We start from the raw sequence: 27,484 nt of genomic DNA, 5'->3' as shown, positions 1-27,484 counted from the left end.
AGTCCACGTTGAATTCAGAGTCCACTAATTAACACTGTGTGATCTTGGGCAAGTTATTTCGCTCTTTGTGCCTCTGAATCCAAACTATCATCTATAAATTGGGGATAATGATAGTAGCTATTTCATAAGGACTACTGATTAAAGAGATAATCAGTGGTGTTCACCAGTGGGAATGGAGGGGGTGTGGTTGAAATGGGTAAAGGTAGTCAAAAGGTACAAACTTCCAGTTTTAAGAGTCTTGAGAATATGATGGTCAGCATGGTGACTATAGTTAATAATGGTATACTGTATATTTGAAAGTTTCTAGGAGTAGATCTTAAAAATTCTCATCACAAGAAAAAATGTGTAACTGTGCGGTGATAGATGTGAACTACGCTTATCGTGGTTATCATTTCACAATAAATACAAGTATCAAATCCTTATGTTGTACACCTGAAACTAACATAATGTTATGTGTCGATTACCTCTCAATAAAAGAAAAAAAGATACTCTATGAAAGATACTTGGCATAAATCAGGGCCCAAAATTTGTGCTCACTTAATATTAGCTATTGTTATAACTTACGGAAGGATTTTAACACAGTTCTTGGCACATGGTAGAAATGTGATACATGAACCCCCCGCCCACCTCCTGTCTTTTCCTCGGGTCTCACAAGGTTGTTTGAAAAGCTGCCACAGCTTCCATCCCATCCATGTAATCCTATTTGGGGCTGTAATACTTGACTCAGGGCCTTTGGGTGGTCTTAAAAACAGATTAATCCACCAAGGAAAGATACCAAAGATTCCCTGACTTCTAAAATGTCTTCTGAAGAACAAAACACTCTGCTGTTTGATATTTCCTCCTAAGAAGAAAAACTTTCTCCGTTTATTCCTTGATTGTACCCTTTCTTTTCAACTTAGAGCTAGTTGCAGTCCCTTGTTTTTTGTTTTGTTTTGTTGTTCCATAAACAGACCATTAACAGTTATCAAGTTGCTCAAGAAGTAGAGGCTGTGAAAGCAGGATTCCTCTGTGGCACATATAAATGTTATTAGTATTTTGAGTATTATTATCATTATCAGGTAGAGGAAGAAAGGTAGGCTGGAAAGTAGGTCCTTAGGACTATTTTTATTAGGGACCCTGAACGTATATTTCACGAGAAATAAAGCATACATAATTTAGATAAACATGTCAAGAATGAGGTAAATAGGTAAAATAAATTCTATGTATCAATAACAAAAAATTGTTTAGACTATAGGACCCTGTATAAACCTAGCTTCCTTTATACTTGAGATACACTTAATTAGCTATCAAACTTGGTATAAAATCAGGAATCTGAGAAATGTCTGACAGGATTTGAAGTTTTCAAATTAAATTTTTTCTTCATCCAATTGTCTCTGAGTAGTGAGCTCTGTGATTTCCAAGTGCCAAATGGTAATTTAGTGTACAAACACACATACCATAGAAACCCATTAACTTTTTAAAAATCTAAGAAACTGACCGTACCTGATAATGTTAAGGAAAGAATAGGTCTGGTTTGGGGGCTCTTCCAGAAGACTGATTTTTATTGGCCTGTTGCTCCATAGGATAGACTACAATTTTCGTACCTTTTATTTTTTCTTCTTAAACCATAGAGGGAGAAACGGAGACTGGCCTCTTTCGTGATTTTGTCTGGTGTCTGGGTCCTGTGGGAATTTGCTAGTTGGCTTTATGGCCTTTGGCCAACCCTGGTGGGAAGTCTAGAGAAGAATTCAATTCTGCTTTTTCCCAGAATACTTGTTGACGAACTTGGTAGCACTGAAGTGTTACATGAATCTTTGTGTCCCCCAGAGTCCAGTGATAAGGGGACATGAGACCAGTGAGGGTCAGTGTGCCTGGGAATATAATGTTGGTTCTTAGAATTTATATATTTTTCTCATGAGCTTTAGGCAATCTTTAAAAACAAACTCAACAACACTGATTTTAGGAGGGAGGGAGCGCGCTGCCCCCTGCTTCCCTCTGGAAGCATTTTAAGCATTTAGCTTTTCAGAAAACAATCACTTCTTTTTGATAACTATGACTTCAAATACCCTTCCTGCCAGGCCGGTTGTGACTCATAAAACAGCAGTGGATTTCAGGAACTCACCCTTAGAATACGGGTGCTTGCAGCTTCTCAACTTTATAACTGGATAAAAGGATACATGGCGAGGGCTTTTGTCTGAAAGGTTAATTCCACACTCGGACACTACTAGCCACATCTTCCTCGGCTCTTAAGAGGCTTGCCTGTGAAAGTGCCACGGAGTTCCAGGGTTTGATATGCCTGTCAGCAGCAAAACGACCTTCAAAGTTCTTTAACCTAGGACCTGTAAATAGGACAATGGTCCCATGTTTGCCAGTCCACACCCTTTAAATGTAGATCATTTGTTTTTGACACCTCAGATGTGACTCTTGCTGCCAGGCTAGAATTTAGGCTGTGTGATAATATGCAGCTGCCCTATGAAGAAACCCATTTCTTGAAAGAATTAAAGTCCATTTCCATCTAGAATTTAAGAACCCCAGCTTTCTTGAAAGAACTCTTTGAAACTCGGATTGGGGTTCCTGTAGTTAAATGAGTTGCTTCTGGTGCAGATTAAGTGAGATACATGTTATCATTAACAATCGTGCTACATATATTTTGAAGTACAAACATTTACATGCTCCCGAATGACAACCCAAATGTGTCTTATAAAAACACATTCCTAAAAGCTTACGCTTTGTACTGCCAAGGAATAGTCAAAATGCAGAAGCAGTGTGATTCTTCCTCTCTCTCTAAACAGAATGTGTTTCTTATTGAAATACTAGAAATAAAATCGTAAACGTTTTAAGACTCAAGTGGCAATGCTCAGATTCCCAATCTTGCCAGTTCTGTGAGTCAATCTACTCTTCTACAAGACCGAGAGGAATATGCTGTATATAGATTTACATATGCCTCCCTTTCTAGGATATCTAGTGTTGTGCGTACTCATTACGGCACAACGGTCCAGGAAGAGAGGTTTGAGACACTGTGAAGGGGAAATTCATGGGAAAAAATTGCATGAGATCCCCCAGCAAGTCAGTGATGACTGTGACTACATTTTATTTTATAGTCCAGTGCCCATGAACCGTGCAGTGGATTCCTTGGGATAAGGTCCATAAGGCACCAAACAGAACATAGGCACTCAGTAAATGGTCATTGCTATGGTGTTGATGACAAAAACCTGACTGCACAGGTGCTCTGCCTAGAAATTAAGCTCACAAAGGATAGAGGAAATGGCAAGGTGCTAAAAACTAAACAAAATCTGCCTCCTCCTACCCCACAACCAACCAAACATCTGCTACCACAACAAAGCCAAACAACACCCAGATTGCAAAGGGTGCCCAGTGGGCAGGAAGCTGAGCTCATGGGTTCTAAGGCTCGCACCTCCCACACTGACATCATTCCCATAACTCCAACCTGAAACATGGTACATATAGCTTATTCTGCATGCAAGTTCCCAGGAGGCTCTCTGGTTGAGGAGAAGAGGCAAAGGGAATCCCTCTTACTCCAGGGGGCCAGCTCAGTTCTTTTTCCTCCCACTTCCCTATCCTCATAAGTGGTCACACTCTGTCACAGATAATAGTTTGGGAGGATTCCCACCCCTCCTCCATAACGTAGGACCGTATAATTCAAGATGAGACCTATGCTTCCAGTTCCCAGTCAAAGTTGTGGAAACTTTGATTGCATGCCTAGCATGTTTCTTAGAAGCTTTTTGGGAACCCTATGACACTCCCAGTTATGCTAGTGGGGTGTTTAGTCATCAACTCCAAATAGTGGCTCTGCTAAGATTGCCACCTGTCCTACAGGAAATGGACTGAAAACACTTCTCATTCTTACATACCACAAACCAGTGGACAACTGGGAATACTTGTGGGTCATTACCATCCCAGGCTACATTTGAACTGGTGATCTCAAATTAACTGTTTTGTGTTCCATTATCTTTCCTCTACTTCATACTATTCTTTAAATGCTATGTCAAGAATGCAAAGTTATAAAAATGATCTCCTTTCCTGCTTCACCTTAAGAAGCCTTTTTTGGTTGTCTTATTAGAAAAGAATGCACAATGCACAGCTTTTAACAGACTTCCTTTGCAAGGGAACAAGTAATACAAACAATAGTGCTAAATAATGGATAGATTGCTTTTTCCTTCACCCTGTATTAATCTTCCTAATTGATTTCCCAAAAAGGCAAATGGAAGACTGAGCTACATCCTGTGGTTATAGCCTCTAGGTAAACTGCCACCAGAGGCAGTGGAAGATTTTCCATAAAAAAAAAAAAGGGGGCAGAAGAAACAGCCCCATTGTCCTGTAGCTGACTTAATTATTTTTGTGTGTTCTGTCTTGGAGTTTTACAACGTAGAGCTTGAATTTTTACAATATACAGAGAAATGAATACTCTCACAAGAGGAAACTCAGATATTTCGGGGGCAATAGAAGAGAAATTTAGAGTATTGGCTTAGGTCAGAGTAGCCCATACAGAGAAGATTATTTTTAAACATATGTACATTAAACAGATAAAGAAGAAAGTGATATTTTAATAGGATAATGAAAAATATAGCAGGTTGACAGTGACAGCAGTAAAAGAACAGGAATACAGACATTTTCAGAGGATAAAAATGATACCATGTACCCTCAGAGCAGGCAAGTTTTTGTAAGAGGTCTCTAAACATATCTCCTATATTGAGTAGGTGGATTTCCTTGGAGCTGTCAAAAATGCTCTGTGGTTCTCTACATTAATTCATGTTGAATATTTTCCGTGGTTGGTCAGACTTGGACTTAAAATAGATTTGAGAAAGGTCTTCAGGTTTACTGTCAGTAACATTATTAACTTCATAGCCAGCTGGATGACGGCATGGTGTGTGACCAATCCAAATTTACAAGGTAACCTTGCCTGAATCCTCCTGGTCCATCAAATATAAATTACAAAGTGAAGATGCGAGAATAGAATTGCAAGGAACAGTGGGAGAAACAGTAGTCAGAAAGCAAAACAAACACAAGGAAAAAAATCTGTGAGGTCACTCAGAAATGATGCTAAGAATTGTGTGTTCTCACCCTACGGCCTCCACACACATGGGGTTCCTCGTGCTTCACAATCAGCCCCTGTAGCCAGCAACCCTTCATGCCACAACCGTGTGCTTTCCCCAGGGAACAGAACAGTCATATGTACCTTTATCTGCAGCCTGTTCACCCTTCTTTGTGTTATTCCTTTATCCGCCCTCTACCACTTGTCTCAGCTGAGGAACAGAAGCTTACACTTTCATGGGCAATTGGAGATACACTCCTTAGTTTCTTAAGTAACTGGGAAGAGAAGATGGAAATCGCTCTCTATAATTATCCTTCTTGCCCTCTCTCATTTACTTATTAAGAGAAGTCTTCCGAAATGAGTTAATACATAGGAAACATCTGGCAAAGAACCTGACACATAATAAGTGCTCAGTAATTACTGACACCCTCTTCCTTACCCTTCTTACTAAACTATGAACATTTCAACAATCCCTAGAGTACGTCGTCTGCAATATCAAACAGGTGGCTGAGGTTGACAGACCAGAGCTGATCCCTGTCCTCAATAAAGTTCTTATCCCTTAACACTAGGAATAGAGATAAAGCACTACCTAAAAAGGAAATCTCAGTCAATACAGGTTATATTTTCACTACATTTGAACCTTTTCGCCAGAGGAACACAGCTATTAGGCTGCATCAAGGCTGTGTGCAATGTTTGATAACACTGATCACTGTCTTTCTCGTGACTAAAGCATAAATCCTAAGTATCCTGCTTACTTAACATAGTGGCACATGTCTATTTTGGGGTGCTCCCATATTTCTTAAGTGTGCAAAGAAGATAAATATGTTTTAAGTCAATCTGAGTTCTATAGATGTTTGACTCGTTAAAAATACTACGCTCCTTGGACCCAGATTGGGAAGTGACATTTGAAATTAAGTAAGTTGAGGACTTTGCTAGGCATTCTCGGGGACTCAAGTAACACTGCAAACAATCTGTTTTGAGCAAAGCAGACTCTCAGCTTCGGCTACAAGATTACTCTTCCGCAATAGATGGTTTCCACACCTGAACTGGGACACCACTTTTCTTGGCTGAGAACTTCGGCCTCGGTGCCACAAAATACGATGTAGAGGCTGACTCTTGCTTTGGAGAGGTGGGAATGCCCACGGGCACTGGGGATGCCCTGACTGGTGAGGTGGCCTCTGCAAAGTAGGAAGGCTGGGAGCTATACGCTGGTACCGAGTACACAGAGGAGGCCTGCGCGGTAGTGGGCGAGCCAGCATTCACGGGCCGGGGAGGGAGCGCTTGCTTCATGGCTGGCACCGAACCGACCTTGGCAGATGACTTTTGCAGGAGGCCGTCCTTTGCATCTGGGGGTTGGAAAGTGAACAAGGATGCATTGAGCTGATACGGCTGGTGTTTCATGACGTCCAGAGCATTGAGGGGTTTCTTGCCCTTCTTCTTGCTTGTCTTGGAGGCCTGCGGGGCTGATGGCTGAGACTTGAGGGCGGCCAGAGGATAGGAGGGGGAGTGGATAGGATTGTAGGCCACGGGAGGAGGCGCTCGGACGTTGGAGGAGTACTTCCAACCGGCCGGCAAAGACGGAGTGGGAGACTGGGCACGAGCGGCGTGGGCCTGCACCGTGTCTGAATCCACCACGTACTTCTCCATCCTGGACTGCCGTTTGGCGAAGAGCTGGGCTCCTTTCCCACTCATTGCGGGAAGCTCGCCGGCCGCTCCCGGCGCAGCCGCGTGCGCAGCGTTCACTGCGGGTGCGGGGGCCGTGGCCTTGGGTGTGTGGCCGGGCCCGGCCACGGCGGCGTGCGGCCCCCTGAAGGGACCAGCCAGCGTGAGAGCGCTCGCGGGCCGGCCAGGGGCCGAGGAAGGCTGGGCTATTTTGATGGAGGAGACCACGGTGCCCTGCGCTGGGCCGGACGCGGGGAAGGCAGGAGGGAGGGTCGGGGCCGCGCCTGGGGACCAGACTGGAGAAGCCGGAGTCCCTGGCTGGGAGGAGGGCGAGGACCTGAGCGCAGGCTTGGGAGCCACGGGCGGTGGAGTCTTTTGCTTGGCGGAGGAGCTCTGCATGAAGTTGCAGGCCTCTGCCCCCAGGCTGAGGTAGTCTTCTTCGGGCCCCGAGTCGCCCCCAGCCCCAGTTCCCTTCTTGCCTTCCGAGTTCTGAAGAAGTGACAGGAGTTCAGGGTTGGGGCTCACTTTGGGCTCTTTGAAGGTGAACATGGGCTTTGTGGTGCTTCGCCTTTTGGCCTCCTGCAGTATCCCGGTCCTTTTGGCCGGCACCGCGATCCTCTCGTCCCGGGAAGCGATGCGCTCCGGGGAGTCGTAGAAGGCCGCCTGGGACCACGGGGCGGGCTGGGGCCACGGGGGCGGCTGGGGCGCGCCGGCGGCGGCGGTCGGGCTGGACGCGGCCCCGCAGAAGCCCTCGGGCGGGGGGGTGACTGCGGAGTAGGGCGGCGGCGCGGGGAAGTCGGCCCCCGGGCTGGGCCCGCGCCGCGCGGGGGCGAAGGGGCTCGCGGGCTGGCTCCCCGGCCCCGGGAAGGGCTGGGCCGTTCTGTTCCGAGGGCCGGTCCTCTGGGCCGCTGCCGCCTCGGGCCCCGCCCTGACGCCGTTCTGCTGGGGCAGGGGGCCCGGGCCGCGGCTCACCTCGATGTAGCTCCTGCTCACCGAGCTCTGCGTTCTTACAGCCTCTTCCTCCTTCCTCTGGTAAGAAGCCGCGGCCCGCAGGCCGTCGGGCTGCGCAGCACCCGGCTCCCTGCCCGGCATCGCACCCACCCTGTCCTCCTCCTGGGCCGCGATCTGATCCATTCGCTCCCTCCTCTTGGCGAACATGAGGGCGCCCTTGCCCGTGGTGTCCGGCAGCATCTCCATCGCGTCCCCTCTGTTCAGCTTCCTCTCGATGTCCCCCAGTCCCGAATCCCAGTCAAAGCTCACAACCTGCGCTCTGTCGTCGACGTCGGACGGTGACTCTTCCTCCACCTCCGACTCACTCGTGCCCAGAAGCGCTGTGTCGCACGGCTCCTCTTTGTCACCCTCCTCCTCCTCCTCGTCGGCCTCGGCCGGGCCCGGGCGCTCAAGCTCACCGGTGCCGTAGCTGACCAGGGTGTACTTCTTGGCCCGCCTGCGGCGCTTCTTAAACATCAACACCCCCTTGGAGTTGGGGTTGGGGGCGTCGGTAAGAAGGAGGGCAATGCTTTTGCATTTAGACTTTGCTTCTTTCACCTGCTTTTCTGATAGGCTTTCACTCCTCCTGAGCCCTAGGGAAAGCACAAAAAAATTATACTGAGTTGATGGATTCCGAGAAGACCTCCCAGAGACCCAGAAATCAACCTTCCTGGAGGAAAGTGAATATGGAAAACAACACGCTTACACGTGGCCACTGAATTTTAAAGCAATCTATCTCCTTTCCCTTTCTTCTTATTTCTTTTAAAATGTATACTTCCGTGATGATAGACAGTGACATATATAACTCTACCCAATGGTCTGTTTCGCTTGCTTATATAAATAAAATACATCTTTACCTATCGTGATTAGGATACAGGTAGCATATGGATCTTTATATTTTAACAGTAAACACTGGCTACTAAATGTCAGTCGATAGGACGTAATCAAAACTAAAAAGGAAACAATTTAAGGACATAGTATTTTCTGAAAAACTACTTAAGAAATACCTTGTACTTCCATATCTAAAAAATAAAATCGCAATATAAAACTGTTTCCAAGCATTTTTAAACACTGGAGGTGGGGGGCGGGGGAGCAAGAAACTTATTAAGTGTTTCAATGTAATGAATTTAAATATTTAAACTTTCTTCTCCTTTTTTCTTTTTTTTTTTAATTTCACGTCTCCCTAAAGTCCTTGCATTCATGGTGACTGGATTAATATAAATTTAAAAAACTGAATGAATAACAATTGAAGGCACTGAATCAATAATTGCTAATAATTCAGAACATGGGATCATTGTCAATACACGCAAGAAATTTAAGCTACAAAGTTGTCATGATAAATTTGTTTGAAATGTATTGCTCTTTGGAAATATAACACTTAGTTGCAGCAAGAATGTGTCAATCTTGGGGGAAATTTAAAAATTATGTGACTAGTGACCCTCTTAACTGTGGGTAAAAGCTGATGCAGAAATTAAGTCATTTAAAATGAGAGTTTGACAGTTTCAAAGTAACACACATTTATATTTAGATTCCTAATTTTATCATGATTGGTATAAACAACGAATTGGTGGCAAACTGGTTTATGGCATCATTTAATTGTCACCATGTATTTAATGACTATGAGCATGATTCACCAGCAAGTTTTGAATTCTTCAAAATAGTTAAATGGAAATTTCAGAAAAACTTTCTGAATATTTCATGATTGAAAATTAGTTTTTTTGTCACTGGAACAAAGTCAGACTTCATGATTTTTTTTAAAAAAATAAAACAGAATCAGGGTGAATTAGTTTTATAACAAAGTTACAGATATTCCCTGGCAATCAAATTTTATTTCAAGAAAATAGTAAAAAGTGTGATCATTACTAAGTGTAACTCCTTTTTTTTGACCAGGGTTATACAACTTAGTATTAAATTGACAGTCACAGTTGTTGCTAACTTCACTGCCAACATGTAAAGTATGTGAATGCTGCCTTAATACACTTGTTTAATATGCTATAAATGTGAAGATGCATACAGATGCTTCAAGTATAAGGATGATTAACAGCACTTGCCAATAAAGCTACAAATGGTTATGCTAAAAATATGCTTTGAAGGGAATAATGAGAGGATAGAAGATTTAGTACAGCACTCTGAATAACTGACTTCATTACCGTTGTGTATCATTCATACATTCAAGTGCCTTTGCCAATCAGCCTTTATCTCCTCGAATGAAATTCTAAAATTTGTTTTAAAAAAGGAAAAAAAAGACAGAGAGAAAAGAAAAGAAAAATCATAAACCTAACTGACATTCTTATCTTCATTCTCCTTTCTGTAATCACTCCCCTGGGTAAAACAAAACACCACAAACGGCCTTGAATTTAAATATATTTTACGTTTGGGGACATTTAAATGCCTCCACAGGGCCCAGGAGACTGACTTGTGTGTCTAGAAGGTAGAAGAAATGCTTTGCAGTCGAGTGAAGACATCTAAAACGGAGAGGATCATGTAACTGCTCAGTATTCCACATGTCCTTGTCTGTCAAACTCACTTCTGCAAGCATCATCAAGCTGCACAATGATATTTTTTCAAAATGAGGATCTGCTTTTAATATTAGCGGTGGAGCCTGTATTTTCAAGACACCTCTCGCAGCAGACTCAACAGTTTTTGACATTTAGACGCGGAGTCCACATGACTTCAAATACTCCCCTCTGCTATTTTACCTGTAATATTACAACATTCTGAGACAAGTCAAAGAGACACATTAATAATATGATTTTCCTTTAACAGCTCCTGTGCCTTTGGGGATACAAGAAAATGCCTTAAATATATTTACATCTACAACAAGCTGCAAACTTACTGCCTTCATTTCAGAAATGGGTGTTCTCCACAATTTCACATTTGTTATTCTGTCCATTAATTAAAAAAAATTTTTTTAAACCACAGAGAGACACCAAAGAAATCTTTAAAAAGGAAAAAAAAAAAAAAAAGTCCGTGTGAGTGCAGCAGCAGCAAAAACGCCCTGAGATCCCAGGCCCCTTCCAATAGCCCGGCAGCGGCCCAGGCAGGACTTACGTGCGTGGCGCGCTCTGTGCTTGTGAGGTCTGCTATGATCCCTTTCCGAGCGTGGATCCTCTCCCTGCTCTGTGCCTTCTGATGAGACTGCAAAGGATACCAGAGAAGGAGGTGCTTCGGACTGCCCTCCTTCCACCGGGGAATCCACACACCCCTTTCCTGCCTGAAGCCTGCACCCTCCCGTCGGCTGCCTCTCCAAGCAGTCGAGTATCACTTCCACTCGGGGCAGCCTCGTGTCTCCCGCTTCACTTCCCTGGATCACTTTTAACTCTTTGCCACTGGAGATCTGGATTATCTTGCTGGACCTCAGAGAAGGCTCCCCTTTCTCAGCAGTGGGGACTGAATTTATGTGGACAATCCCGTCGTGTTGTACATGAGGATCTGGCTCGGGAGACTTGGATTTTTCAGACCCCAGGAGAGCCACCACGGGGACATTCGTGACCTTGTGTCTCTCTTGTGAAAGGGACAGTTGTAGCTCAACCACAGGGCCTGGCCGCCCAACTTCTGCTTTCTCCCTTAAGATAATCTCCTCTGCTAAGCGTCCACTTTGGGAGTCAGGCATTTGGGGGGCCACATGGTAGCTCAGGCCTGTTGCTTCTTTTATGCTCCCAGAAAAACCAGGACCACTCCCTTGGTCCTCAGCTCGAGGAGCCCCACTCCTGACCGAGGCAACATAGACTTCTCTGTGCTGGCTCTTTGCCGCCGGCCGAATCTGCAGGGTGGTACTTTCCACATGCCCTTCATGGGTGAGATGCTCAGGGGTTTTGTTTTCAGTTTCAGAGACGGAAGTCTCACTTACTCCACTGGATGGTCTGCACACAGAAGAATCAGTCCAGATGGTTAAATCAGAGCATTACACCTGCCAAAGAACTTCCTGACACTTTTATGATACATGATACAGTCAAAATATTTCCTCCTTAAATGTCAACTGCAACATATTTGAAAGCAGAAGTTGGCAACATGTTTATATTATTATTTAAATATCTTCCAAATAAACTTTTCTTTAAATCAAAGCAAAAATCCTTAACAAAAGATTGTGGAACCTACATCCATCCTAAATTCAGCTTTTATTTTTCAAAAGCACAGGTTAGAGCTACACAGATGTCCTTTATCTGAAATTACTTTGGTGCTTTCAAATAACCATGTTTGTTCTAATATGACAAAGCATTTCAATGTCTTACTAAGTTTATGTCTGAACATTATAATGTCACGTAAACATATTAAGCAGCTTCAGAGAAATATTAATATACAGATAATTCAAGTAATCCTTTTAGAAGCTGTGCTTTCTTGAAAGGAATGAAATAGAAGCTGTTTTTCAAGCTCCAGTGAGCATGTGTTTTGTAATAAGTGGACCCCAGCCCAGTACTCTTGTGTAAAGAGAAATCCTTTCCATGCTGCAATGAATCATTGAGTCATGGAGTATTTATAATCAGGGATGTCTCCCCTTCTCCTATTTGAACCTGTCTGTCGGAGCACTTCCTTACAGGATCTCTGAAGTCAAACTGTTCTTTTTCTTTCAGCTGAGAAGCCCAGCTCTGCTCACCACCACCATCCTTTGCTTTTGACCTTAACCATTCCCAGCTGGTTTTGCAAATCTGGGTTTACAAGAAGCAATGTCAGTTTAAGAGTCAAACGACTTCTTGCTAAAACTCTAATTTAAACTCGAACTGCTTTTCGAAGAGAGGCATCACTCACAGAACAGCTGTAGGAGATGCCATCATGTCTCACATTTGTAAGTTTTTTTAAAAAAGCAGCAGTGTCTATCTCTGCCCCTTTCCTCCTTCCTCAAAACGCACCTGATTTTTTTTTCTTAAGATTTTATTTATTTATTCATGACAGACACACAGAGAGAAAGAGGCAGAGACACAGGCAGAGGGAGAAGCAGGCTCCGTGCAGGGAGCCGAAGGTGGGACTCGATTCGGGGTCTCCAGGATCACACCCTGGGCTGAAGGCGGCGCTAAACCGCTGAGCCACTGGGGCTGCCCACACACCCCGATTAATGCCAGATCATCATTTGAAGGAAGAGAACTCCTATTCAAGGGGCTACCCAAAGGAATATACTTTAGAATCTATCTGATATAATTTCTGACTCACGTTCAAAATCATTGCTAACTTTGCTTTTGATGGCATTTAATAAAGCAAAACTAAGCAAAACAATAAAAAATTAATAGTCAAATGAAATGTAACTTTCTCTAAGGAAATGATCTGTAAAGCTTCCTGGTAATTAAAAAATTATAATAAAGCATTTTAAAAACACGATGATAGCAAATTAGATCTTTCTTGTATAGGAAATGATTAATATACTCTATGCAACTAAATTTGATGGTACCAAAAGGTCAGAGAGTTTTAATTTAAGAAGGCCTCGGATGGAAGTAGATTAAATCACTTTGAATTATGTTAGCAATCAATTATGAAGCTGAGAAGAGAATCATTTGAATTTATTCCAGTCTTACAGAGTATAATACAGATAATTGGGTCAGAAAAATGTTAACATTTACTAGTAGTAGAAGTAGAATGAATATACACGAATAAAAACCATAAAAGCACTAAAGGTTAAAGATTTGTACCTTACAATGTTCATTTTCTCTCAGTCTACATAGGTACAATGTCCAGATACTCAGAATGGTCATGATGATGATGATGATGATGATTGCCTTTGGGCCGATTTTAATTTGAGATTGCATCTGAATCTCATCAATTAATTATTTATTTTGCAGAAGTCAAAATACTTAAGAGAAAATAATATTAATCAAAATTCCAGTTATTAAAAGTAGCAGAGAACTAGTTCATTTATTTCTGAAATTAAATATGTACCTAAGGCTCTGCTTTAAATCACTAAGGATTTTCCCAGTGATAGTCATTGTAATCAAAACAAGAACTAGCAGGGAATGTCCCAGACCACAAATATGTTCCAAAGAAATTGGCCTCATTAAAAGAGTGAAGACACTAAAAAGGGAATAAATTAGAAAAAAAGTTTTCCCCTATTTGGGATGTGTTTAAGCCTTTACAAAGATGGAGGTCCTCAAATACCTCAGAGATTTATGCCTGATAATGGCAAACACTGTGTCCACACTTGGCAAGACCCCTGTTAGTTTTCTTTTAAAAGCAAATGGCAGCTTTATAATTAAATAGGATCCTAAAGGCTTAAGCATTGGCTTGATGGGTAAATATTTAGATGGGAGATTCTAAGAATAGTGCTACATTTCTTTTATTTTCATAAGATTATGTCCATACCATAGTATGTTATATGTGTATAGAAATGGAACCAATAGTGAATGATTATCAGAGGGGTGATGCTGCACGTCGGGTTTCTGCAGAGTTAAGACAAAATTGGAGGGCTTTCAATCCTGTGTGAGATTGTCCTCTGGCATCTCCCTGAAGGCTACTCTCCAGGAAGCCAAAACTTTCCTTTCTGGATTCATTACAATGTCATGGTCAGAGCCTCACTTGCAAAGTCAGTATGGATCTGTGTACAGTACTGTGATTTGCACACCATGAAAATGTTGATGCTGTAGTTTGTTTGTTTTTTTTTTTTTTGTGATTGCCCTTATTGTTTTTTTGTTTGTTTGGATGTTTAAAGTTTACCACTCCATTTTTAAGCAATTAGGTGGAGAGGGTAGTATTTGGGGAGAGCAAATTAACAAGTGATTTCCATTAATAGTCCTTTTTTAGTCCTAATAGTCCATTATTAATAGTCTTAATAGTCCATTAATAGTGGACTAAACTTTTTTCTAACCATCTGCTCTTGTCCACTCCCAAATGGTTTTACTGGAGGTACTGAGAAGCAGAAATTGAGCTGTTTGTGGGTTTTGTTGTTCTTTTCCTTCTCCTCGGCATTCTCTTTCTATAAAAAATTATTGTACAGTGTAACAGTTTATGACCTAAACATTTTTTTATGGAATTGACTGCTGTTATTTTTTTTATTTTAATTCCAGTAGAGTTCACATACAGTGTAATATTAGTTTCAGGTGTACAAAATAGTGATTCAACATCTCCATACAATACCTGGTGCTCATCATGACAAGTACACTCCTTAATCTCCATCACCTATCTCCCCCTTTCTTACCACCACCACCCTTCTGGTAATCATCAGTTTGTTCCCTAAAGCTAAGTTAAACATTTTTAATTCATCAGTGAATCTGGAATTATAATTTAATGATCCTAAAAAAAATAAAAAATAAAAAAAATAATTTAATGATCCTGACCACAAAATCACCACAAAATCTTGACCTACAAGTATTAAATTATGTACAACATACAAGCTTTCTAAGGAAAATACTACTCTAAAATATCTAAGATTTTCGACAAAGTTCATGACACAAAGATTTTCAAGTTAATTCCCAATTAACCAGAAAACTAATTGCCTATTTTCAAATATGGTTTTTCTGTTTAACTATACTTATCTACTACAAAGCACCCCAATTTCCCCAAAAATGACAAATTATATATTTAATAAAAGCTATAGTCATTCCCATCTAACTTTAAGAGAAAATATATATTCCAACAAATCTTTTGTACCTTTTGATAAGCATTTGGAGAGAGTCTGTTATGCTCTCCATGAGCTTGATGACTTGGGGGTAGGTGAGGTCCGCACAAGGGTTGCCATTGATAGAAACCACTTCATCCCCCTCACAGAGGCCAGACCCAGAAGCTTTGCTCTGGCTTCGGATCTGAATAGAGTTGAAAAGAAAGCTATAGTTAGAATCATATAACTTGTAAAGAAAACAAAAACAAAACAAAACAAAACTCTTGCCACCATCCCTGAGAAACGTTTGCTTGGGAGGTACATAGATCTGCAAACTATAAAATCAGCCCTGGTTTTTAATCCATCTGTTGACCTAGAAGACCACCTCAAACACAATGTATTATGTACCATCATGTCAACATTTAATTCATAGTGCTGCACGTAAATGTAAAAGGAAAGAAAATCTATAGTAAAGGAACTGGAATAAAAGAAATAAAGAATAGAGAAGAATGAAGGCAAACATGTTAAAATAATTGAGTTTACATTAAAAATAACTCTCATTTCAAGATCTGACCCCAGTCAGAGTGACCTCTCACATTCAAAAAAATTTTAAAAGCCTTTCCCATTGCTGAGCTGAGTGGAATACTGACTATAAACAGGAGGTGGAGGGCAGGACGGTTAAGGAGAGAGCTGTACAGCTAAATCAACTAATGAAAGCCATCCCTGCATAATGGGGAAATTAGGCAGCCAGGATATTAAGAATTATGTCAAAGAGAAAAATCCTTTATTGAAATCAACTATTCAAGTCTTAGTACTAAGCAATGTTTAGCAAAAAAGAAAGAAAAAAAAGATGATTTTGCAAATAATAAAAAATCCTTGCTATATCGATTGCATTGTATTCTTGTACAGAATGACACCAGCAAAAAACTGAATAAAAACCTCAAAGAGGGCACCCCTGATGGCTCAGCGGTTTAGTGCTGCCCTCGGCCCAGGGCATGATCCTGGAGACCCCGGATCGAGTCCCATGTCAGGCTCCCTGCATGGAGCCTGCTTCCCCACCCGCCCCCAACCTCTGTGTCTTTCATGATTAAATAAATAAAATCTTAAAAAACAAAACAAAACAAAACAAAAAAACTCAGAGAACTTTCAGAACCCAGAAAAGAGAAATTCAGAGAAGTAGAATAATGGTAGAGAGCTTCCACCAGCTCCTTAGTGAGGAATAATTGAAGGTTTATATCCCATATGATTCTGATTATGATAAAATGTTATGCTAATTATTCTCCCTCTGTCCTTCCAGGTTCATTCTCCACCTTCCTCTGTGCTGCGCTATGCCAGTGGGGGACTGGCCTCTAGAGACTACTGGCTGAGCTCCCCCGCAGGCTGCCCCTGATTGGATCAGGTCAACAGAAAGCCTCAACTAGAGATCAAAGAGCAAGAGCAATGAGGGATAGGGTACATAGATGTTCTCCTTACTGAATGTGCTGGGTCCCACTGTGGCAATGGCTCTGTTTCTCCATCTAGAGAATCACAGCTCCTGTCTGTCGGCCCCTCTCCCCTGCCTTAGCTTTTGTTCTATTTCAATAACATGTACCATCTTCTTGCATCTTCAGGCCTAACGGTAATAATAGCTTCCTGCTTTTTTATCTCCGGGTGCTTCATTATCATTTGTTGGTTCACTTAAACCTGACTTCAATCCCTGCATTACATTATCTTTAATTACTCCTTTGAGCATGCCACCTATTTCCTGCTGGGAACCCAAGTGATACTGTTGTGTTTAGATTTCATTTTACAATGTCAGTTTAATAGTTCTCAACGAACATGTAACATGTCATACAATCTGAACTTAACACTTTTTTTTTTTTAAAGATTATTTATTGGGCAGCCCCAGTGGCACAGCGGTTTAGCGCCGCCTGCAGCCTAGGGCGTGATCCTGGAGACCCCGGGATCGAGTCCCACATCGGGCTCCCTGCATGGAGCCTGCTTCTCCCTCTGCCTGTGTCTCTGCCTCTCTCTCTAGCTGTGTCTCTATGAATAAATAAATAAATTAAAAATCTTAAAAAAAATAAAGATTATTTATTTATTTATTTATTTATTTATTCATGATAGACATAGAAAGAGAGAGAGAGAGGCAGAGACACAGGCCGAGGGAGAAGCAGGCTCCATGCCGGGAGCCCAGCATGGGACTGATCCCAGGACTCCAGGATTGCGCCCTGGGCCGAAGGCAGACGCCAAACCGCTGAGCCACCCAAGGATCCCCTTAACAACACTTTAAATACTATTCTAGATATTTTCCACCAAGATGACCCTTTCTGACTATTAAAATCAAGATTCTGAGTCCAGATATAGCAAAGCCTGGTAAGCAATACTTCCTGAAGAATGTTTTCATAGCCAAGCTCATTTCTGATTGGGCATGAAACCTAGGTCAGCTTATCGTCAATAGCTGCCCCCTAATCAATAACTGACATGTTGACTAATACAGGTTTAAGTTTGTACCTCCAGGTGCATTTACATTTTAAGTGGCACTCTTGAAAGTAAAAGAATACCTTTAAGTGCCAAAAGGATGACACACTATTGAAGTTTGAAGTGATTCAGTTAGTTTTGTTCTGGGAGGGTCTGTCCTTTGTCATAAATTATAATCTACAGTGGTTTACCCTTTTCTGACAGAACTATCTCACTTTTATTTGTTTTGGAAGAACACACTAGTTTATTGCAAAACATTTCCAAGGCTATAAGGAAGCAACAAAAGCAACAAGAAAGAGAATATGCCCCCAATTTTGAGACATATCTATTTAACTGCCAAATGTATTTATTTGTTTTGTCTTGCATGAAGTAGTTAAAATTAAAAAAATCTCAAGAGAATCGCTAATAAATTAAGGATAAAACAATATCCAACAAAAAGCTGTTTGTTCACACTTCAATCATCTCAATTTATTTATTTATTTTTTTATAAAATAAGATGAGGTGGATAATAGAGTACTTTTTGAAGCATAGGCCCATTCATTCAATTGAGTCAGATGTACTGGAACATAGACAGGAAATTCATCCTTTGGAGGACCAAAGAGATTTTATGTTTGTAAGACAGATGTATCATTATACCCTGAACCACTCAAGGCTCAATCTCAGGGATGGAAAGAGAGGGTTTCCCTTTATCAGCAATAAGTTGTGTGAATTTTAAGCAACTTCATGGATTTGCAGAGCAAGATGAAAAATTGGACCTTGGAAGAAAAATAAATCCCCAACTTAACAGAGCTGTCTATCATGCAAACATGTATTGCTTGACAGGAAAAGTGCAGTCCATCATTATGCTTGTCAAGTGGAGCTTTTAATGGTATCCAAATAAGCAAAGCATTATTGGAGGAGTAGTTAACATTCCTTCAGAGCATGCATCCTGAAGTCAACATTCAGAATCAACTCCTGCGATTGTGTTTCACTGACCTATTACATTTGTCTGAACAGCAAGAAATATTTTCCTGAAGAACCATGTTAAATATGGTGATACTTTCCTTGCCACAAATGTTTTTCTGAAGGACTACTCATTCTCCATTTTTAATAGGACTACCCAAACAAAGATGGTATGACAGTGTCTATTATGCCCAAACATATCCTTTGCAATCACCAATTTCACCTATATTACACCATTACACCATTTATTAGTGTACAAAAGATCTTTACCTTACATTGTGTGTAATCAGGTATTTTGGAATGCATATATTTGTCTATTATTATGTATGTGAGCAAAACTTCTAACTCCTGAAAATATTCTTATTTGTGAACATGAAATACACTGCCGGTAGTAAGTTTGGATATGCAGATCATTAGCACTGACAATGCTGAATATCAGTGAATTTATCAAGCAGTCTTCTTACGCCATTAGTCCTAGAGTCATAAAATACATTGTGGGAGAGAGCACCAACTCTAAAGAAAGAAGGGTTTCAATTTTGTGGCTCCAATGGTTACTAAATGACTGAACTTAGATAAATCATATTGCACTTTTGGGCTATAGTTTTCTAAAGTGCAAAATAGAGCTAATGAATTTTATTTCTCTAGATTGTTAAAGAAATTAGAAGTAACATGTATTAGGTTCCATGTCGCACATATTGCTCCTAGAGGTGCGCAAGAAGGGGCAAATGGATAAAAATGAGTTGGCTTCCCATACATCTACACCCACGAAATGAATATGCCAAATAAAAAGAAAAGCTATAAAATGGTACTTTGTCTATAAGATGTTTGAAAACATCTAAATTTATTTTCAGTTTTTATGCTTATATTTGGCATTAACCCATTATCATCTAAAGCTAAATGTTGTATCTGTCTTTTCCTAAGTACACATTTCATAAATGAAAGGTGGAAGAAGAAATCAAGCCTATTTGTTGTTTTCTAGCAGAAATAACAACCCAAATATTTAAATACTGGTGGCTTATCTTCATTGAGCACTTCCATGCTAAGCCCTCTACGTGCTTACACCATTTATCCCTACAAAATCTCAGTGAAAAGTATAAACACACTTCCACTTGTGAATGTTCAGAAGGACTGCCATTACTTTCATTTTATGGATAAGAAAACAGTGACTCAGAAAATTAGGTACTTTGCCTAAAATCACACAGTGAGAAAAACAATTTGAACTCAGGGAATCTGACTTCAGAGCATGTGTTTTTAACCATTATACACATTGCCTCTGTAGTTAATAGTTTGAATTCTCTACCATAAATCTTTTTTTTTTTTTTTTAAAGATTTTATTTATTTGAGACAGGGAAGGGGCAGAGGGAGAGGGAGAGAGAAACCCAAGCAGACTCCGAGATGGGTGCGGAGCCCCACACAGGGCTTAATCCCACAACCCTGAGATCAGACCTGAGCTGAAAACAAGAGTTGGATGCTTAATCGACTGTGCTACCCAGGCACCTCTACCATGAATCTTAAGGAGAGAGAGGAGTGTAGCAACAATTAGCATAGGCCATAAAGAAAGTCAGGGAGGAAATAAAAACCTGCCCAGCCAGTCCATGAGCTGGGAAAGGCTTTCATTTGGTTTTCTTTTTTTCATCTTTTTATTTTAAGAGCTATATATAAGGTGTTCTTTAAAGATTGGAAAATAATATTATGACCCAATATGTCAAAAATTCACACTTGACTATAATTATCTTTTGCAAACTGTGATTTGACCCAACATACCTACCTATATCAGCATGCAATGTATGCTTTTTTTCTCGAGAACATTCCCCTAGAGACTTCATTCTACATCTAATACATTAGACAGATAAGGAGTTTCTATCCATAAAATACTGCATTTCCCATTAGTGTCTCTCAGTTTAATCAAACCACAGAACTAAAAGATACTGCTAATGTAAATATTTACCAAATACTGTATTTTTTGCTTACTGCTTATGCCAGGAAAGATTTATTTTACTACAATCAAGTGAAAATGGCAAGTTAGAGCTTCTCTGGGAAATTCAACAACATTATTTTCATTTCAAAGAATAAATCTGAGAAGAGTTTCAGCTCTGCTAATTTGGTTTTAGGAGTTAATAATTCCCCGGCAAGATGCAAAAAGCTTCTTTTTCTATTCTTTTATTATCACTTTATTTCCAAGTCTTTCAGAACTGACTAGAGAGTGGGTATCAGATCTGAATTCTCATAGAACCTTGTAGTTAAACTATTTTGTGTTGTGTAAATGGTCAGCTTGCTGTCCATGAGACTAAATCTTACCTCATGGGTTGCATTTTCATGTATAACTCATTGACAATCCCTCTTGGAACATGTCACCGTAAGTGGCAGAACCAAGAGCATCTCTTCCTTAGATTCCACTACTCTATCTATTAAAATATATGGAACAGAAAGAGAAAATTAGCATAAATCTAACGTATCACATGTGGGCTATTCTCAGTCCATAACCATGAAGTCTCAGGGACCTGGAGAGAACTAAAAGAGGATGAGCGACATGATCTCAGATAAGTAAAATTTTTAGAAATTAGAACATTTTGGGCCACCTGGGTGGCTCAGTGGTTGAACATCTGCCTTTGGCTCAGGGCATGATCCCGGGGTCCTGGGATGGAGCACCACATCAGGCTCCTCGCAGGGAGCCTGCTTTTCTCCCTCTGCCTGTGTTTCTGCCTCTTTCTCTGTGTCTCTTGTGAATAAATATATTAAATCTTTTTTTAAATTTTTTAAACAAAATTCAAACATTTTTACGGAAATTGGAAAGTAGTCTATGATCTAGCAGCTCTTTCTGAAGCTCCAGCCTTTCCTCAGTTTTCCACCATAGGCTTTCAACAAAACTTCCCTCAAACCTCTAAGACTAGACTTACTAAGCATCCCCTCATCCCAGCTGGCTCTCACACTGAAGCCGTAGGTGGGTCTGTATTCCTCACTTGACCAGAGAAATGGTCAGCATGGTCATTAGGAGACACAGCAAGAAGAGTGATGATGGTAGATGAAGTTTTAGAAATAAGGAAATCATCCTACATTCAAAGGGATTCTTTTTTTTTTTTTAAGATTTTATTTATTTATTTATTGAGAGAGAGAGAGAGAGAGGCAGAGACACAGGCAGAGGGAGAAACAGGCTCAATGCAGGGAGCCCCATGCAGGACTCGATCCCGGATCTCCAGGATCACACCCCGGACTGCATGCAGCGCTAAACCGCTGCGCCACCAGGGCTGCCCATCAAAGGGATTCTTTAAAAGAATCCAGATTCTGAACTCCAACCTCCATCTTTGGTGGTGAGTGTCCTAGTACCAAAGATGAGTTTGCAAGTTGTTGGTAATTCATGTTTGCAGTGGTACAGTATTTCTGGAAATCAATAGCAAATAGCAATATAGTTTCAGGATGACAGGGCAAAAGAAAACAAGAACCAGGGGTACCTGGGTGGCTCAGTGGTTGAGTGTCTGTCTTTGGCTCAAGTGATGATCTCAAGCTCCTGGGATCGAGTCCCACATCAGACTCCCCATGGGGCTCCTGCTTCTCCCTCTGCCTATGTTTCTGCCTCTTTGTGCCTCTCATAAATAAATAAAATCTAAAAAAAAAAGAAAAGAAAAAAGAAAAGAAAACAAGGACCAGAATACAATGGAATAAAAGTAATAAGAACCCCCAGGAAAATCTTTATTGTGGGAAGCGAAAGGCATCCTGGAACTTAGTGCAAAAATTCAAACAGTAAAATGGAAAAAAAAAAAACTTAAGGAAAGTACCTAGAATATGGTAAATAAATAAGAAATATAACTAATAACTGAGTAAATCAAAAGTCGATGGAGAAGACAGTGGTAGCATTGGATGGATGGCTCAACCTGTGTCCCAAGCTCATTTGTGTGTGCCTTGAACGTCACAGAGGCTGAGAAGATAACAATATTTCCCAGACTCTCCTTCAGCCAGGGCTTCGGGGGTGATGTAGTTCTAACCCAACAAGTGTAGCTGCAAGAACAGCTGCAAGAGGAGAGAGATGCCTGACTGAGGCATCCATTTTCCTGGTGTAGATATGGGAAATGATTTTACTCTGGATACAACAGTTCTGCTGGCTGCTTCTTAATCCCAGATCATAGCTAAGGTGTGTAAACTGAGACCCAGTGCTGGGCCCCATGGCTCCCGACTCCCCTGCTTCCCTATTGTGGCAAATGTTGCCAATCTCTTGGGAAGTCAGTTCCGCAGAGTTGTTCAAATTCATTCCTGGAGGCCTTGCTGAAAGCCTGCCTTTCCAGACCTTTCGACAATTCTACAAGTACTCACTGAATTCCTTTCTAAGTAAAATAACTAGAGAGGTTTCTATTTTCTGCAAATGAACCCAGAACTGATACAGAATGATAAAATTAAGGGCAAACACAGAAGAAGGTAAGAGGGGAGGGGTGACTAGTCAAATACAGATACGAAGAAAAAAAGATGGATACAGAGTCCAATAGGACAGGAAAGACAATGCAGAAACATGTACTAGATAAATTGTATGAGGTCACCATCTGCTAAGAATAAAGGAGGAAGAACAGGCAGGGGGCATGAAAACTTGAGGACAATGAAGGAGGCTCAGAAAAGCTATTATAGAGTACATCCTAGGAAATCAGTATAAGAGAAATAAGAGTTTTGTGAAGAATTTGTAAGGAAAAAAGGGAGATGATTATTACCATCCACAGTTATCTTAGACAAATGTTCCAAAAGGACAATAGTTGATTCCTAAAAAGATATGAGGCTTTTCTCCATTAAAGAATTGGCAAAAGAATGGTATAAGGCATTCAAGTTACAAAATGTCTAAATAGTGAAAATTTCAAACTGTATATTCTGATCAGGTCAAGAGTGCAAATACAAACAGACTCTAGGATTTTTCAGTTATTCTATACTCACTACCTCAATTCAAATTCAATAGCCTTTTCTTATGTTGAGTTTGGGTTTGAAGGCTATGAAGTTTGCTAATCTGGTCATGAATATATGTACAGATACTGGGTAAAAAGTCTTCCTTTTGGACTACTGTCTTTACCCTTAGGGACCAAGTCTCCATAAAAGTAAAAAGCATTCCTGGTAGCAACCTTGGAAAGATTCCCGGAGTAAATAAATGTCTTTGACAGGAATGAGAGCCCTAATCCATGGGGCTGCATAGTTCAGAATCTGCATACCAATGTGATTTCACAGGCAGAAATGATGCTGCAATATAACTGCTTTGGGCTGTTATTAAACAGCCACCATGATGCTAGAAAACCAACAAGTACAAATATGGAATGGTATTCTCTGCTCTTCTTTTCTTCCTAAGAATGTAAACATCCTAGCTCTTTCAGGAAAACACTGATGGACCAGAGCCTAAGTGGACATGTCCCTGTCCACTTTTTTATTGGATTAAATGTGAAAGACTGCATAAAGACCTTTGACCTATAAGGAACATTCTTCCTATAAGCCTTTATACAGAATATTTTTTAAAAATAGTTTTAAAAGCACTCATTAAAAAAGCATATGTGAAATCTAAGACTAAATAAATATGCAATCAGTAGAATCAGAATTACTCAAAAAAGACAGCAGAACTAGAATTTACTATTTTCAAATATCTTATGTTTATTATCTTTTAAACTGTACACACAACTATTAACAAATTATTATGCTGCAATACCTCACACAATACGAATTTAGTCAGTCATCTAAAGAACCTATAAGTAAGCTCAACAGTCTTTTGTTTTTTTTTTTTGTTTTTTTTTTTTTTTTATTTACTTATGATAGTCATACAGAGAGAGAGAGAGAGAGGCAGAGACACAGGCAGAGGGAGAAGCAGGCTCCATGCACCGGGAGCCCAATGTGGGATTCGATCCCGGGTCTCCAGGATCGCACCCTGGGCCAAAGGCAGGCACCAAACCGCTGCGCCACCCAGGGATCCCCTCAACAGTCTTTTGAGTGGTCAAATACAGTTTAAATAAAGCTCACTAAGACCTATGTGCATCACTGTAAGTGTCTGGGGCCGTTTCTCGTCCTATTTGCTCAATTTTATACAATTCTAGTAAGTTTTTTTTAATTGAGGTCTACAGAAAATTAGAAATGGAGAGATGAACATGCATCCTGTATAAAGACATTATAGTTAATATAGTGCAAAAGCCAGAAGGTAAAAGCCAAAATTTAAAACACATGAAAGTCTAAAAAAAAAAAAAAAGACTCAGAATATAGAATCATTTAATGAAGGGGTAAAAAAATCTCACATGCTCAATGGGACTTGATGCCTCTCTTGTGTTTGAGTAGAAGAATGGGCATTAATAATAATGTTCTCAAGTCATTAAAAATGTTTAAATCTTATTTATTAGATTGATTAGATGCAGAAAAACATGTAATACCTTTTAGACAGTACCATCCCAAATAGGTAAAACAAAAAGTTTGCTATTTAAAGGTATAATTGGCTCTAATTCATTGCCACATTAGGTACTGGATTAGAGTTCATAATTGGAGGTCCTAAAAACTTTTCTTGTATTGATGTGTTTACTGAAATGGTTTAGCTTTAGACACTGACTATGTCTCACATATCCAGATAATCCACCTGTCTGGAATGTTATGTTTTTGCACAGCTCAATAGCCATCTGAAGTTTTACTATATTTGACTAAACTAGACAAAACAGCTTTTCCTTCAGGTTGCTCACACATAAAACTATAGATAAAGAAGGTAGACGTAACATGAAAAATGTCCTCTACACGATAAGGGTACAGATTTTTTTAAATATATAAATTCTATTATTTTGCTCTAGTAGCAAACTGGAGATCATACCTTAATTAAGCAACTAAATCATGTGACAAAGCATTTAGGATGTCAGGAAATCATTTTCCTTACATGAGATTGAAGAAATCCCCTGCATATTGCTAATTTGAGGCTCTGTTGAACTGCAGTACACATATACGTGCATATACACATACATACATATAAGATACATCATGGTGCTTCCGCTTTGGAAAGAATCATGCAAAATTTTTGAAGAGATTTTAACTAAAGAGCTGTCAATAGTACAAATTTATAAATATTTTGTATAGTTTTAATCCAGGAAAGTTGAATTCATTGCACTGAACATTTCCTTTAGTAAGAAAATGGGTAAAAGACAATGTCAATACTGTCTTCACATAAGTGGAATACTTGTCACCACCCCAGCCACAGGAGATGCTGAGCCGTCTGGTTGCAAAAAGGAGCAAATTAACTGATGCAGAGGCCAGGTGAAGTTAACGGAGGACTGTGCCCTTTCAAAGGAAGGGCCAGCTTAAATGATCACCTCCAGAGCTTTGGTTAACTGGAGTTTCATTTAGCCCATTATCAGTGTTTAAAAGTGTGTGGCCTAGAGCAACAATTCTCAAACCTGTGGTCTTAGGACCCATTTACAATCTTAAAAATGATGGCAAACTTTAAAAATATTTTGTTCTTAGGGGTTCTATTGATACTTGCCATGTTAGAAATAAAGAGTGAGACATTTATAAATTTTGTTCATTGATCATAAAATACAGTAACTGGTATGTAAACATACACCATATGTTTTTACGAAAAATAAGCATTTTTTTGATGGTAGGATAATTTAATGAGAATAGTGACATTGTTTTCCATTTCTGTAAATCTTTTTATTCTCTGAGCTTAATAGAAGACAGCTGGATTCTCATATGTGCTTCTGCAATCATTCTGCTGTATTATGTTGTGTTGATTGAAGTGTATGAAGATCTAGCCTCACACATATATATATGTATGTATGTATGTATGTATGTATAAATGTATGTAAGTATGTATAGTTGGAAAAAGAAAGTATGTTAATAGCTTTTTGGATAATTTTGGATATTTTTCTTTGATACTACATCAAACTCAAGTGGTAGTTTCTAAAGTTGCAATGTGAAATTTAAAACCATAGCAACAAACTTTCCATACTTGGTTACATTAAAACCCATTGGTGTATTTTGCACTTTGAATGGGCCTTTTAACCAGGCATGATTCTATTATACCACACATTGTCATTTGAAAAATACTGATTCACCAAGTTATAAAGATCTTCCAAATGTTGACACAATTCATTATATAAAATATACAAAATCACCCTCCTTAATATCATCAATGATCTCATCAGAGAAGTTTTTAAGTACTAAGAAGCTGTGAAATTCACCGTGGCAGGTGAAACTTAATTTTCCCTTGAAAGTTAAAATACTGGCAGTGTTTTCCTTGAAGTGACAGGTACATATTGCTCATTTTTTGGAAGGTGTCTACTGAATACTCAGTCTGATTAACCACAGTGTGTCAATCAGTCATTCTTTAAAGTAAAAATGGTATTCCGTGAAAAAAAATGGCTAGTAGAGCATGCAGTGGAAAGGACTGCCAAAATGCCTCCTTAAGACAAATGTTCTTCAGTATTCAAAGTACTTTATGTATATTTTCATTTTGTCTCTCAGAATATTTTTTCTAAATGTGGGCTCCAGATTTAATAAAATGCAAGCTTTGGGGCATCTCGGTGGCTCATTCCATGAAGGGTCCAACTCCTGATTTCAGCTCAGGTCATGATCTCAGGATCTTGAGATTCAGCCCCATGTTCGGCTCTGCTCTCAGTATGGAGTCTGCTGAGGTTCTCTCTACCTCTCCCTCTTCCTCTCCCCCAACTCACTCTAAATAAATAAATAAATAAATAAATAAATAAATAAATAAATAAATAATTTTATTTTGATTTTTTAAAAGATTTTATTTATTTATTCATGAGAAACACAGAAAGGAGAGAGAGAGACAGAGACACAGGCAGAGGAAGAAGCAGGCTCCATGCAGAGAGCCTGACGTGGGACTTGATCCTGGGTCTCTAAGATCATGCCCTGGGCTGAAGGCGGCACTAAACCGCTGAGCC

The 27,484-nt window shown here is 40.2% G+C and overlaps 1 protein-coding gene across 3 annotated transcripts in view; it reads right to left on the bottom strand.

The window, feature by feature from the left end:
• SYNPO2 (synaptopodin 2) overlaps window positions 1-27,484 on the bottom strand; it is a 180,944-nt gene that overhangs the window by 24,606 nt on the left and 128,854 nt on the right. For all 3 annotated transcript variants that reach the window (XM_041758950.1, XM_041758951.1, XM_041758952.1), the window contains exons 2-4: window positions 15,254-15,405; window positions 10,736-11,547; window positions 6,074-8,277 (exon numbers count right to left, since the gene is read on the bottom strand). In XM_041758950.1, coding sequence (XP_041614884.1) covers window positions 6,074-8,277; window positions 10,736-11,547; window positions 15,254-15,405 — 3,168 coding nt within the window. The remainder of the gene's footprint in view (window positions 1-6,073; window positions 8,278-10,735; window positions 11,548-15,253; window positions 15,406-27,484) is intronic.

Source organism: Vulpes lagopus, chromosome 6 (assembly GCF_018345385.1).
Source record: "Vulpes lagopus strain Blue_001 chromosome 6, ASM1834538v1, whole genome shotgun sequence".
Lineage (NCBI taxonomy): Eukaryota > Metazoa > Chordata > Mammalia > Carnivora > Canidae > Vulpes > Vulpes lagopus.
The sequence above is the reverse complement of the archived record's forward strand: the minus strand, read 5'-3'. Positions and strand labels throughout refer to the sequence as shown.